This window comes from Brassica napus, chromosome C3 (genome assembly GCF_020379485.1).
Source record: "Brassica napus cultivar Da-Ae chromosome C3, Da-Ae, whole genome shotgun sequence".
NCBI lineage: Eukaryota > Viridiplantae > Streptophyta > Magnoliopsida > Brassicales > Brassicaceae > Brassica > Brassica napus.
Genome location: NC_063446.1, coordinates 39,185,934 through 39,201,438, shown reverse-complemented (window position 1 = coordinate 39,201,438; position 15,505 = coordinate 39,185,934). Strand labels below are relative to the sequence as shown.

At 34.6% G+C, this 15,505-nt stretch overlaps 3 protein-coding genes across 3 annotated transcripts; all 3 read left to right on the top strand.

Annotated features, from left to right (window-relative positions):
• The first annotated feature begins 7,387 nt into the window (after positions 1–7,387).
• Positions 7,388–8,214, top strand: LOC125583559 (cell wall / vacuolar inhibitor of fructosidase 2-like). The gene has a single exon (XM_048750666.1). The coding sequence runs from the start codon at positions 7,523–7,525 to the stop codon at positions 8,060–8,062; it is 540 nt and encodes a 179-aa protein (XP_048606623.1). The 5' UTR covers positions 7,388–7,522; the 3' UTR covers positions 8,063–8,214.
• A 513-nt stretch (positions 8,215–8,727) lies between these two features.
• Positions 8,728–11,847, top strand: LOC111204631 (chromatin assembly factor 1 subunit FAS2). The gene is made up of 12 exons (XM_022699761.2): positions 8,728–8,980; positions 9,189–9,300; positions 9,421–9,447; positions 9,540–9,612; positions 9,892–9,995; positions 10,072–10,286; positions 10,366–10,462; positions 10,561–10,633; positions 10,783–10,871; positions 10,983–11,127; positions 11,223–11,323; positions 11,395–11,847. The coding sequence occupies exons 1-12, from the start codon at positions 8,867–8,869 to the stop codon at positions 11,706–11,708; spliced, it is 1,464 nt and encodes a 487-aa protein (XP_022555482.1). The 5' UTR covers positions 8,728–8,866; the 3' UTR covers positions 11,709–11,847.
• Positions 11,848–12,171: 324 nt separating this feature from the next.
• LOC111204630 (probable pectinesterase/pectinesterase inhibitor 64) lies at positions 12,172–14,282 on the top strand. The gene is made up of 2 exons (XM_022699760.2): positions 12,172–13,417; positions 13,487–14,282. Exons 1-2 carry the CDS (start codon positions 12,328–12,330, stop codon positions 14,176–14,178), a joined length of 1,782 nt encoding a protein of 593 aa, XP_022555481.1. The 5' UTR covers positions 12,172–12,327; the 3' UTR covers positions 14,179–14,282.
• Positions 14,283–15,505: the final 1,223 nt, after the last annotated feature.

Below are 15,505 nucleotides of genomic sequence, written 5' to 3'. Positions count from 1 at the left end.
TCCTCCTTTGCTTTAAACAGAACAATGTATAAGAGATCATTAAGTCGTACCAAATACATTTACTTTATAGTTATCTGAATTTTGAGATTGTAAATGTTTCCTTCGAATTAACCAATCGTACCAAAGACCTTAATTAAGTCGTGTTTAGTTCCAAAGATTTGGGAGAAAAGGCTTAATAATGAATTAATGACTTGGGAAGCAGAATATTACCTTTTTGAACACGAAGACTATTGTGTATTAGATGAATATTAACTGAACCCGTTCTATACTTCTGTGTAACTTTTGCTTTATCAATATGCATTATACATGTCATCTCTTCGGAGAATATGTTGAAAAACTGCGATAAGGTTTTTAAAGTACATCACTTAAAAAGGGAAAGGTAACGCGGTCTATCCGTCTATGCAAAACTTAAAACGAAAACAAAAAAGCTAGACAATGATCGACCACATAAGTCATAACTACTACTACTATCACACTACTTTTTCAGACGACGTCGATTGATCTGCGAATTAAAAGCAAAAGATGTGTTACTTTATTAATAATTTATTAATAAAAACTTCTTTACGTGGAAACAGTTTTATATACACTAGTCAAGTGTGAATGTCTTGGTAGTTCAGCGACCGCAGTAGTCCACTCCACGCTATCATATTAAACAGTGCATGACTAAATAATTGGATTGACTAATAATTCGACTGGTAAGGGTTAACCGGGTTTTTAGTCAGTGGGCAAAATCTTAATTCGACACGTAAAATATATTTCACCCGATTTCCGGTTTACTCGCCACCGCCGGGGCCGATTACGATATCAAGGTAATGCAATTTCCGGAAATTAATTCGATTTCATCCAATTGAGGATCTGGGTTCCGACGGAAAGATCACAATGATTACTACATCTGCTTGATTGCGTTGGATAATTCCAAGCTTGTGGAAACTTAACATATTATTAGATTTTTAATAGGTTAAGATAAACACAATAAGGAAACCTAGAAATAGGAAAATGAAATTTCTATTTAGGTTAGGTTTGTGTTTTCCATATCCCACATGTTAAAGGGAATTGTCTTTCATATAAATATAGGTCTAATGGAGAGGTGTTCCATATGATCTAAGTGAAACATATTGAGAGCTTTAGTTTTGAGTAGTTTCTAAAGCTAATAAGAAAAGTTGTTCTTATAACTCTTTGTGTTTCTAAGAGATCTGAGATTGTTCGAAAGTCGCAAGCTTTGGAGCGTGTGGTCTTCAAATTGAGTTGATGCATTTTAGAGAATCAGGAATGTTATTGGTTATTGATTATTGACTAAATTATTTATTAAAAAATCCAGCTATGGTTACTAAACTCTGGTCAAGCGGAGAAGAAACTTCCCAGTGTATCTTACCAAAGCAGTCTTACTTACCATGGATGTGCTGTCAATACCATTCGTTTCTCTCGCTCTGGTTAGTACTTTTGTTTGGTAATGGTAATAATCAAACAACTGCATCAAGCTTTGTGTTATCAGAGATGCTCTTGAGCTGTAAATCATGTTTTGTATATGTGCTTGCTTATCTACGCTGCCATGCTTTTGTAATCAGTGAGTTAAGTTTTAGGCTAGCAAGAACCATCTTCAGTATCCAAAAGAGGAGATTGCTTCTGTAGGCTAGTGGACATAGTGGTAACTTTATGAAAGTTTCATGGACACGTTATCTCGAAAACCATATGGTGTTAGACCTTTTACGCAGTTATTAGGTGTTTTCCTACCCCACGTGCATAAATAAAGTTTTAAAATTATACTAGATTTTAACTCGCGGATATTTGTTTATTTTATAAATGTATTTGATATTCTTATAAATGGTTTAAATATATAATTTCCATTTTAGTACTATATATTGTGTAACTTTATAAGATCATTGTTTATATTTTTTATTCGGCATTATTAATATATAGTGAATCGTTTAATACATTTTACTTTGTTATTAATATTTTAATAGATGAATTAAAGGTTATTATATCCTATTATATTTTTGTATATAAACATTTTAAACAATATATTGCTGAGAGTTTCAAAGTAAATAAGAACATAATATATAGTTGTAGACATAAAAGTTTAACCTATGTTAATAATTTTATTTTTGTATAAAAATATTATATAATCTACGAATTTTAATCCATTTTAATTATAAGTGATAATTTATTTAAATGAAACAATTAAAAAAAAAGAAAATTTGTTAATTTACCTATTTAATATAATTTTATCATATTTAATCCATATAGCACTTCTATTTGTATATAATACAGAATATAATTATAGAATACATAAAAATAGTATATAATTTTTATTTTCTTATTTTATATTAAAATTTAAGTTAGCATTGATTTATAACAATACGTTATTACTAATTACAAAATTAATTAATATGTTATTTTATAAAAATATTTAAAATTTTAAGTAAGATTTTTTTTTCAACGGATTTAGTTATAATTAAAAATAAAATAAAATTCAAATTTATAGTTATTTTATTTTTAATAAAAATAGGACCCTAAATTAATAGATTAGATTTATAAATAAATTTTGGTTAATTTTTTAGTTTTATTATTTGCATACAATATTTTAATTCTATGTAAAAATTATGATAAAGAAAATATTTTGTTTACATTAATATTGAATATATATATATATATATATATATATTTAATTCTATGGAAATATTTTATTTATTTATTTGATTAATATATATTAAATATAATTCTATAAAATTAAGGGAAAGTTTAGTTATGTATAATTAACAAAACATAAAGCTAAATAATATTTCTAAAATTTGTAAATATTAAAAAGAAACAATCATAATATGATTAGAAAATTAATATATTTTTTAAATGCATAATTTTTTTAAGATTTGTTCTTGTAATAAAAATTATAAAATTATTTAAATAAAATTAAATTATATTTTCGAAAATTATTATATATTACTATATTTTCTAACTTTACTATAATTGTTATATTAATGATGATTTATAAGTTATTACCTTATCCAAAAAACTTACCAAAATTATAAAATAACATTAAATGTAAATGTCTATGTCACAATTAGTCTAAGACATGTCATTTTTATTAGTATGACATGTCATCATTTTGTTTTCAAAGTTAATGTGGTGATGACATGTGTCAAAATCATTTGGTAAATAATGTATATGAGATCTTTAGAGGAGGAATATAGGCGAAAATAATCATATTCACTTTTGTTGTATTCCATCGAAAGGATGTCCTGACTCATTTAACTCTCTTATAAGTTCCAGAACTGGACTGACTCATTGATTCAATTGTAGTCGGAAAGGAAACCAGTGGATGGCGAAGAGAATAAGCATGTTCTAGAGAAAACCGTGAGCTGATGACCGAAACAATACTAGACGAGACAAGTAAACATGCTGAATCAAAACAAGGCGAAGAGAAAAAAAACATTTCCCAGTGAGGAGACAAAACAGGTTATGCATAAAACCGATGAAGTAGTGACGGAAACAAGACCTGAGGGAGAGAAACAGTCACTGAAGAGCACAGTTAACACACCTGCCTCAAATAAACCGGCAAGGAAACACATCACAACTATGGCTATTGACCCCTAACTACTGATATACTTACACATACTCTTGGTTTCCAGATGTTTTTTTTGTTGTTACTATTGTTATTTTTATCATCTTCATGAATCCATCTAGAAGTTTTGTGTGGCTGGCTCCTTTTACCTGTGTAGTTCTCTTAAAACAGCTAAGGAACTAACCATGTGGTTTTGGGTTTTGAAATCAAAGGAGAGGAAGAGCAGTTAATGTTCTTGAACATGCTATGTGATTCCTACTCAATTTGATAGAAATCATAAAACCAGAATGCATAAAACAGAAAAACAGAAACAGAGAGTTCTTAATCCCAAAAACCAGCTAAGCAGAAACAATTGAAACAAAGAGTATTTAATCCCAAAAAAAAAAAAACAGAGAGTTCTAAGGAGCAGCTAAGTCTTCATTGTAAAGCTTTGATCACTCGTAAACTCTGTCTTTAAGAAGCATAAAAGAGAGTCTAAGCAGCAAATACGTCGTAAAGCGTAAACCACTTGTTTAACAAATGTTCAGCAGCTGATATCCGATCACTCTCCACCGCCAGATTCGCCCCATCAGGAAGCTTATGGACAAGGATCTAGTGAGGGAAGGTGAGAGATCAAGATGGTTGTGAGAAGTGAATTGTCCTTTCTTGAGTGGGTTAACCCTTGGGTGAGCAGATCGTAAGGATTTCCAAGATCCACTCTGGAGAACAACATCATTTGACTTGTGTACTATTATTTTATCACAATTTCTTCAACATTATATATGTTTTATACTTAAATGTATTTTTACCATCCAAATTTTTTTGCCCAAATACTGTAACTCAAACATATTATCAAATTATATTGGAAAGTGAAATCAAAATATGAATCATTCACACCACGTATGTATTTCATTTTTATCTAAAAAGGTTGATCAGAAATAAATAATGTTAAAGATATACATTAACAATTCTGTTTAAATACTAAAAACAAACTTTTTGAAGAGAAATACTATCTAACCTTTGTCAATTGAGTAGATATTCCTTACCCATAGCAAATTTGCTCATCCATTTTGTCCACTCATACAAATGCATCAAAAATTATATTTATCTTATTTATTACTTTTTATAGTCATAATTGTTAAATCATAATTGTATATTAGACTTCACATCCCAACAATAATACATAAAAACATAACACACATGAAATATTAAACTTATAGAATAAAATTGCTTAAAAGAATGCTTAATCTTTCTTTTTGGAACCACTACTCCGCTTCAAATATTATTTCTAGCTAATCCTAGTTGATAATTTCTTGTAATTCATTTGTTCTTTAGATCATATTGTGCATCTTTTTCTCATTCCTTTGTTTTACGCTTAATAAATTTTTGTTTGTCTTCTATCACTTTAATGTCTTCGATATATTACAGTATATATTATATTTTATTTGTTCTTATAACTATGTTGTGAATTTGATTTTTTTATAATTCTAATTAAAACATTATACATTATTTTTTAAGTTGTTAGCCAAAAATAGGATTTGAGGCCTTTTGGATCAGGAATTTGAGAGGATTTTTTTTCAAATCCTCTCTTATTGAATTTGGTATTTGAACAGCTTTATTAAAATCTCAGCTTATATACTGAATTAGGGGGAGGTTATTGGAACAAGAATTTGTGTGGAATTTAACAATTTTTAAAGTCGTTGAATTTTTAAAAGTTAAGTAAACTTAACAAATATTTTGTATGATTTTTTATTGATAGTTACTGATTTTCATAGATTTGCATACATTTATTTTTTAAAGAAATCTCCTTTTAAGCTAATATATAAAAGATCTTTTAGAATCTTTCCATTTTTTTAATATAATGCATATATATATATATCACCAACAACTAATTGACATTGATGCAATTAAAGTTTCATCGTGAGTTTCCTACATGGCTACAAGGACTAGTTTCCTACATTGCTAAACAAATTTTATATGATATATTCATGTTTTGTGAGTTTCCTATATCATGCTGTTTGAAGTTGTTCTGACACCATGTCTTACACCATATTTTGTGTTCCACTAGCTAGTCGTGCTTCCCAGATGCTGAGGTTAGAATGATCTAGTTTTGTAGTTTTTTTTTATAAATGACGAAGTAAGAAATCGATGGTGGTAGTAGTAGGACAACTGGATAAAGAAACACAGTTATTTTGTTTCTGCGATTATCATTTTTCCATGGTTTGATTCATGTTCTTCTAAAATTGGGTTCACACTCGGCAAGAATTGTCTAATGTGTTATGTTCTTCATGTTACAAATTTGAATTAAAATGAGTAAATGCCAAAATCATCACTTGTTTGCATAACAATCCTAATGAATACAAGACGATGGGCAAATGCCAAAAGAGTGTGTTTTTGCAATACATAGACTTTAAAAATCTAATGGACATACATGATATTTACAAGTTAAGTCTCATGAATAGAAATATAAAGAATTTAAAACCCAACAACAATAGATTTTAATAAAATGTAAACTTTTTGAATAATAAAGGATTTTGAATGGAATTTAAAAATCTTTAAATCAATAACAAAGGATTTTACTGAGATTTCAAAAGCAGATTCACAATCGTATATCTGTTCTCAAAACTATGGGCTGCCTTCTATGTGTTGATGCTATGGGGAAGTGGCTTGCATCAAGATAGAGTTGAGCACTTTATAGATTCAAACTTTCTATCTGATTTCAGTTTTAAAATGAAGAAGCATTTATTGTATAAATATTTTTTTATTTGAATATAATTTAACATTCATCAATAAAAAAAGAGAAAATGTGGGATAAATAGTTTTAAAAGAAGAGCAAAACAAGTGACAGAAGGAGTTTTTTTTGTCGTGAAAGGAAAACAGCCAAACAAAGCTTTCTGATTCGTACTCATCACATGATGCACATAGCACAGATCAACACCTCGCAAAGTTCCAAGATGCAAAAACCAACACATAACTCATCATCATGTCTTTGAAGCTATGGTCTATAGATTCGCACACCATAATGTTGATAAAAGGAAATTCACATTGTAACTTTACAATTTGTAGATTGTAACTAAACTTCCATTAAGTACACAACTACTTAGTTTTCTCCTCGGGTAATGATATTATGTATCATGCTGATAGTACTAAAAGTATAAAACCCATTCCTATTCAGTTTTCTTCACATGTTAACACGCTATATTATATCGCAACCTGACAGAAACAGAATTAACACATTAACTAGATTTTGATCCGCGCTTTCAAAGCGCGGGTTTATTTTTGTTTTTTTTTTCAATTGACAAATATTTAGTAAATGTCACATTTTCATACATTTGTATTTTATTTTATAAAAGACTTAAAAATTTTATCTTTATTTATCGTATTTCATTTTAAATGACTATTTATGTTAAAAAAATTAAACTTTATTTTTTTAATGAATTAAGTTGGTATAACTCTGATAAATTAATTTTATTATGGGGTTAATATTTTAATTAAAAAATTATATACTTTTAATAAAAATTTATACTTTTCAATAAAAAAATTCAATTATTTTTATGAATGCTTAAATTATATTAAGAAAAGAAAAAAATAATAATTAAGAATAGTTGAAAAAAAATTATTTGAACTTTGACTCAATGGTCCAAAGAAAAAAAAAAAGGTGAGAATTGAATCTGATTTTTTAATAGGCCCAAATGATTTGGGCTGGATCCAAAAATAATGACCCAATATAGATTTGTTATTAATATTACTTAATTGCCCTTAATGAAACATGCAATGTTAGTGAAAGAAACATGTCTCTAAGGTAATTATGACAATAGGATCCTGCTTTAATAGTATAGATATCGAGAATATCATATTGCGATTACCACTCAAAACAAATATATATTCTCCTTTATTATTTTTATTACTCAGGATATAAGACAAAAGAATCATATTTCTTTATATATCTCTCCATAAACAGCTGCTCAAAATCCTATTCTTGAAATGGCTAAGGCTACTTCTTCCATCTTCCTCCTCCTGGTTATCCTATCATCAACCCTACTGTCAGTCAAATCCAACACAACCACAATCGAAACAACTTGCAAAACCACAAACTACTATCGCCTCTGCGTCTCAGCTCTCAAATCCGACCCAAGAAGCCTCACAGCCGACACAAAAGGTCTAGCCGCCATTATGGTCGGCGTTGGTATGAAAAGCGCCACGGCAACCGCCACTTACATAGCCGGAAACCATACCGCCGCCGCCACAAACGACACCGTCCTCAAGAAGGTCTTAAAAGATTGCTCCGACAAGTATGCTCTGGCAGCTGATTCTCTTCGGCTAACGGTTCAAGATCTTGATGATGAAGCTTATGACTATGCTTACATGCATATGTTGGCGGCGCAGGATTATCCTAACGTTTGTCGGAATATTTTCCGGCGAGCTAAAGGTTTGGTTTATCCTACGGAGATTCGCCGGCGTGAAGTGAGTTTGAGACGTATATGCGGTGTTGTCTCCGGGATTCTTGATCGGCTTGCCGAATGATTATTGTTGAACTATTTTTCCTTTTTAAAAAGACAAAAAAAAAGACTTTGGTAAAATGGCAAAATCTCTATTTGTAATTTTTATGTTAGTTATAAATCTCTACTAAATTTGGAATTTGTAAGTTTTAATACATTTTCTCTATCTTTCTTCTCCTCTGCTACTTGCTTTCAAATTGTTAAACAGAACAATGTTATATTTGAGATCATTATCTGAATATCTACGCTACAGATTTTTTCCTCAAAACATACAAAATCCTCAAGTCGTGTTTAGTGCCAAAGATTTGGGTGGGGGGGGGGGTTAAAAGACTTGCTTTTGCTTTATCGATATGCATTATATGTTAAAGACATTTGAAATGGCGATAAGGTTTTTAAAAGGGAAAGGTAACGTCCTGTTGTTATGCAAATATATAAAAGCAGAACCATTATCGAGCTCATAATTGCTACTACTTTTGAGACGACGTCGATTGATCTGCGAATTAAAAGCAAAAGACGTATGACTTTCTTTGAGTTTTACGTGGAAATGCATTATTCAAATGCGAATGTATTATGTAGGTCAGCGACTAGAGTAGTGTAAAATGACTAATCATTGAATTCGACCGGTCAGGATTAACCGGGTTTTTAGTCGGTGGGACAAAATCGTCATTTAACACGTAGAATATATTTCCCGCCCAAAAGACGCGCCAGAGTGACAGAGTCCATTTTAGTACTCTCTTTCTTCTTCTTCTTCCCCACTAAACAATCAACCCTAATTTTCTCGAGAAAGCAAATCCGCCACGAATCTGGGGCATTCTCCGTTACCCGCAAGATGAAGGGAGGAACAATACAGATCAGCTGGCACGACGGGAAGCCTGTGCTAACCCTTGACTTTCACCCGATTTCCGGTTTACTCGCCACCGCCGGAGCCGATTACGATATCAAGGTAATGCAATTTCCGGAAATTAATTCGATTTCATCCAATTGAGGATCTGGGTTCCGCTTGATTGTTCGAAAGTCGCTAGCTTTTTTGAGCGTGTGGTCTTCTAATTGGGTTGATGCATTTTAGAGAATCAGGAATATTATTGGTCGTTGCTCAAGACAAAAAAAAAGAATGTTATTGGTTATTGACTAAATTGACTTTTTTCCTCCAGCTATGGCTACTAAACTCTGGTCAAGCGGAGAAGAAGATTCCCAGTGTATCTTACCAAAGCAGCCTTACTTACCATGGATGTGCTGTCAATACCATTCGTTTCTCTCGCTCTGGTTAGTACTTTTGTTTCTTAGACAAGCTTCGAGTTTATACTGCATCAAGCATTGTGTTATCAGAGATGCTTTGTATATGTGCTTACCTAGTGGTGACGATTGTTCTTTAATGGTTTGCAGGGGAACTGCTTGCCTCTGGAGCAGACGGTACGAATACAAAGATGTTGTTATAGATCATTATGTCAATATTGAATGCTTAGTGTAACCAATTGCGCAGTTATGTTTTCGTTATAATGCAGGAGGCGAGCTTATCATATGGAAGTTGCATCCTAGTGAAACTAATCAGTCCTGGAAAGTTCACAAGTCGTTATCGTGAGTCTTTTCTTCTTAATCATAAGCTACGTTGTCATGCTTTTGTAATCAGTTAGGCTAGCAAGAACCATCTTCAATATTGTTGCTAATTGGTATCAAGAGGGGAGAGTGCGCAATTGTAGACTAGTAAGTAACATAGTGGATAGCTTATGAAAGTTTCATGGAATCATTCAAATGTAGACTAGTCACATCACATGGTGGAAAGCATGTTACTTCATTATCTCTGGAGGAGAAATGTAGGCAAAGAGAATACTTTTGACTTTTGTTTTACCCTGCTAGATTCCATCGAAAGGATGTCCTGGATCTTCAGTGGTCTCCTGATGATGCTTTTCTGATTTCTGGCTCAGTGGACAACTCTTGCATTATATGGGACGTTAACAAAGGTGAGAACAATTAAAAGAACAGATAATGTTGCTTCCAGATTTTTTTGCTTCTTAGATTTCCCTATTTTGCTACAAGGTTCTGTCCATCAGATACTGGATGCCCACTGTCATTATGTTCAAGGCGTTGCCTGGGACCCCTTGTCAAAGTACGTAGCCTCTCTTAGCTCGGACAGAACGTGCCGGATATATGTCAATAAGCCTCAAGCAAAGAGTAAAAGTGGTGAAAAGTTGAACTATGTTAGTCAGCATGTTATCACTAAAGCAGATCAGCAACGAGGAGATGACACTAAGGTAAGAGAGAGAAGAATTACCTTCATGATTTGTTGCGAATATAAGGTATCCCTGATTTCACCATGACTATTATTTGCAGACGGTGAAAACCCATCTCTTTCATGATGAGACATTGCCTTCTTTCTTCCGAAGATTGTCATGGTCACCTGATGGATCGTTTTTACTCGTTCCATCAGGTAATTTATTCCTAAAAATACAGCCCCACCCTTAGATCATCACAGAGCTTGTCCGGATAATTAATTATGTTTCTGTCATCACTGTATTTCATTTGAAGGCTCTTTCAAGATTTCACCTACATCCGAAGCTGTAAATGCAACTTATGTCTTTTCTAGGAAGGACCTTTCAAGGTAAGGTCACCCACCACTCCTTACTATCTCTTGTTTGGAAGTCGTGAGGCTTGTGGACCTCCTCAATTGCTTGAGCTTATGTATGATATAGTAGAAAGCAATACAAAGTCTCACACGCACTCATTTCATTTTTTATTCCATGCGAGCAGACCTGCCTTGCAGCTTCCAGGTGCTAACAAACCGGTTGTAGTAGTTCGTTTTTGTCCTGTTGCATTCAAACTCCGGGGTTCAAGTTCTGGTACATGTTATGTCATCTTATTATATACTTGTTTCCGTTTCTTTCAATATAGAATGAAGGCCTTTAAAATGTAGATCTTTTCCTTATATATTCTCCTTTTGGATCATGCAGAAGAAGGTGGTTTCTTCAAGCTTCCTTACCGCATTGTCTTTGCCATTGCAACTTTAAATTCGGTGTACATATATGACACGGAGTGTGTCGCTCCAGTTGCAGTCTTAGCAGGTCTCCACTACGCTGCAATAACTGATATAACGTGGTAAAAATAATAGTTTCCTGATCTAAGATCTGAATATCAAAAGATTCATGTTTTTTTTCAAATGTAATCAATGATCAAATATTTGTGCTAAATAGGTCGCCTACTGCCTCATATCTAGCACTGTCCTCACAAGATGGTTATTGCACACTTGTTGAATTTGAAGATAACGAGCTAGGAGAGCCTGTCTCCATCTCAGGTTTGCCCTTTAGGTCTTTTAACTCTCTTCTACGTTCCAGAACTTGACTGATCCATCAAATTCAATTGTAGTCGGAAAGAAACCGGTGGATGGCGAAGAGAGAAAGCATGATTTAGAGAAAACCGATGAGCTGATGACCGAAGCAATACCAGACGAGAGAAGTAAACAGGCTGAATCAAAACAAGACGAAGAGAAACAAAAGCCATTGCCAAGCATAATTACCACGGAGGGTGAGGAGAAAAAGCAGGTTATGCAGAAAACCGATGAAGTAATGACAGAAACAAGACCTGAGGGAGAGAAACAGCCATTGCAGAGCAAAGTTAACACACCCGTCTCAAGTAAACCTGCGAGGAGACGCATCACACCGATGGCTATTGACCCCTAACTGCTGATGTACTTACACTATCTTTGTTTCCGTATGTTTTTTACTGTTACTATTATCTTTCTTATAGGCTATCATCATGAATCAATGTAGGAGTGTTGTGTGCCTGGCTCCTTTTGCCAGTTTAGTTCTTTTAAACACACACCCTCGCTCAGTTTCATAAGTCTGTTGGCTCGCGTTTTCTTCTTAGCAGCTAAGCGCCAACTAGCTAGATTTTGGGTTTTGAAATCAAAGGAGAAGAAGAGCAGTGTTCAAGCGTTTTATATGACTCTCTCATTAATCCTTTTGTCTAGAGATATATTAATGGGCTTTACCTCGTTTCAATCCGGCCCGTTTAAACTAAAAACGCTAAATTTTGAATCGACGAAAAAAATATCTGACCAGTAAAAAAAACTTATTTTACCAATAAACCCCTTTCTTCCTAACAGCCGTTAAAAAAAAGTAAAGTTAAAAGAGGAAAGAAACAAAACCCAGAAATTTCTGACATCTTTAATTGTCATCCCTCCCTTAAATCTCATCCTCACTCAGATTTCAATTTTCAATTTTGATCTTTTGATCAATATCTCTGTACATATACATACACAAATATATATATATATATATATATAAATATCTCTCTCCAATGGATTCTCCGAAACTCCCGCGCTCGCTCTCCACCTCTTCCTCCACTCCATTCGCTTCCTCCGCCTTTAAACCCCACCGGAAAAACACCCCCTCTCGCAACTTGATCCTCATCATCATCGCCGTTTCCGCCATCCTACTCCTCCTCCTAACCCTCATCATCTACTCCACCGTCTCCAAATCCTCCCACAGCACACCGCACAAACCCCCTTCCTCCGGCGTTCCTCCTCCTCCTCCAATCGCTCAGATCCGCCTCGCATGCAACGCAACGCGTTTCCCAGACCACTGCTTCTCCTCCCTCTCCAAACCGGGCCTGGTCCCTCCCGATCCCAAACCGGTTCAGATTATCCACTCCGCGATCTCCCTCTCCTTCTCGAGCCTCAAGTCCGGCCAATCGCAAATCAAATCTATCCTAGACTCCTCCGCGGGGAACAAAAACCGCACGAACATCGCCACCATCTGCCTCGAGATCCTCTCTTACTCCCAGCACCGCACAGAATCAACATCCGTCGCCGTCGCGAGCGGCGGCGGGATCAAAGACGGTCGCGCGTGGATGAGCGCGGCGCTCGCGTACCAGTACGACTGCTGGTCGGGGCTCAAAACTGTCAACGACACCAAGCAAGTCGTCGACACCATCACCTTCCTCGGCGATCTCGTGAAGCTCACCGGCACAGCGCTGGGCATGATGGTCTCGTTCGATAGTTTCGGAGACGACGTCGCTTCGTGGATTCCCCCAGCTACGGAACGAGACGGGTTCTGGGAGAAGACTAAACCGGCTTCCGGTACGGTTAAGGATGCTAGTTTGGGTTTTCCGTCCGGTTTGAAGGAAGACGTGACGGTGTGTAAAGACGGAGGAGGGAAAGGGTGCGGTTATAAGACGGTGCAGGAAGCCGTTGATGCAGCGCCGGCAACTAACGGGACCGTTAAGTTTGTGATACGGATTAGGGAAGGCGTGTATGAGGAAACCGTTAGGGTGCCGTTTGAGAAAAAGAACGTTGTGTTCATTGGAGACGGTATGGGTAAAACGGTAATTACGGGTTCTTTGAATGTAGGGCAACCAGGGATGACAACGTTCAACTCTGCAACTGTCGGTGAGTTAATGTTAACGTTACGATGTTACAAGTGTTTTTGTCTTGTTGAATCATTTATTGTTTGTGTAGGAATTCTCGGTGATGGGTTCATGGCGCGTGATTTAACGATAGAGAACACGGCGGGATCAGACGCGCACCAAGCGGTTGCGTTTAGGTCAGACAGCGATTACTCAATACTCGAAAACTGCGAGTTTCTTGGGAACCAAGACACAGTTTACTCTCACTCTCTTCGGCAATTCTACAAACAATGTCGGATCCTAGGCAACGTGGACTTCATATTCGGTAACTCAGCTGCTGTATTCCAAGATTGCAGTATCCTAATCGCTTCAAAAAATTCGAAACTAGACCAAGGAGGTGGCGCAAACAACGCTATCACAGCACACGGGAGGATCGACGCTGCGCAGTCCACAGGGTTCGTGTTCTTGAACTGTTCGATTAACGGAACAGATGAGTACATGAAGGAGTTTCTAGCTAACCCCAAGGGGCATACGAACTATTTGGGAAGACCGTGGAAGGAGTTTTCGAGAACTGTGTTTGTAAACTGTAATCTTGAGTCTTTGGTTAGTCCTGAGGGATGGATGCCTTGGGACGGAGATTTCGCGTTGAAGACGTTGTATTACGGTGAGTATAAGAATACGGGTCCGGGGTCGGTTAGGTCGAAGAGGGTTCCATGGAGTAGTGAGATACCTGAGAAGCATGTTGATGTTTACTCGGTGGCTAGTTTTATTCAGGCTGATGAGTGGGCTTCGAAGTCTGCTTGATGTTGTAAAGGAGAGTTGAGTGTTTTAGGATTTTGAAAAGAGGAGAGATGTCGTTGTAAAGTGTTAAACATGTCAAGCATATATAACATATCATATTTTTCTGAGTGGTTGAAGACGATAACCTTATAATATAGATGCAATAAGCACATGGGATGGGTAAAATGCTTTCAAGAAAACTTGCATAAATGTTTCAAAGGGTAAAAAGTAAGTAACTATGTTATTCTTGTGAAACATATATTAAATGGTGGTTTGATGAATAAGGTGATACACAAAGCTATGGGTTTGAAGGAGAGACAACACGGGGGTGAAGAAAACAAAACATGATCTTTCTGGTGCGAGAGAGCAAAAGAGAAGTTATGTTTCATGGGTCGGAGTCAGAAGTTTTCTCCTCCTTTGGTGGTGCGTTCTGCCTCATGAGACGGGATCTTGCCCATGGGTCAAGTTGCACTCGAGGTGGCGGTTGAGGTGTTGGTGGTTTCGATAGCCTTAGCTCATTCTCAGATCCGTGCTTACAGCTTAGTGAAAAAGGCATTTGTCTAGTACCCACAAATTTTGTAAAATTTTAAGGGTCCCTAATTACAATTTTTTTTACATGGTAGTTAATGTATTCTTTTAGTTAGATCTTTATTATTATTTGATTCTAAATTCGACTTCTATTTTAAAAAAAAACTAATTTATGATTAATTTTACTATATTTTATGTAAAAGTATAAAGATTTTTCTTCTAATTAACTGTAAATATTTGATCCACATTTTTCATCTTTGTATATGTTATGAGTTAGATTTATTTTATATATTTATAGAATTTGATTAACAAATTATAATATTTTGAATATATAGTTTATTGTATTTAATTTAAACGCTAAGATTTAGCTTTTTAACAGCGACCAACATTTTAATCCAAAATTTGTATTTTTGTTTTTATATTACTAATTCCTACTTTTGATCATTATTTTATTTTTAGTTTATAAAAGTCTGGTGTAGAGAAAATGTTTAGGTAATAAATCAAAACTTTTTAGTGTTAAATTTATATGTTTTTTCAAAAAAAATATTTTATATAATTCGAATTTAAATAGAACAATTTTCAAAAAAAAAATATCATGTAAAAAAAAATTAACTCGCTTCGGGCCCCCAAAAACTTTCGCAGGGCACTTCTCATTCTCTCTGTCGCGATAAACCTGCAAAAAAACAGTATATGATAAGTTAGCTAACAAAGTGAAGTTTCCAAATTAAGAATCCAGAAAAAATACAATGTAATACTTTGGTAAGGTGTAAGCAGAATGAGCAATAAAGGAAAAATGATTGTTTACTAGATATATGCCATTGGT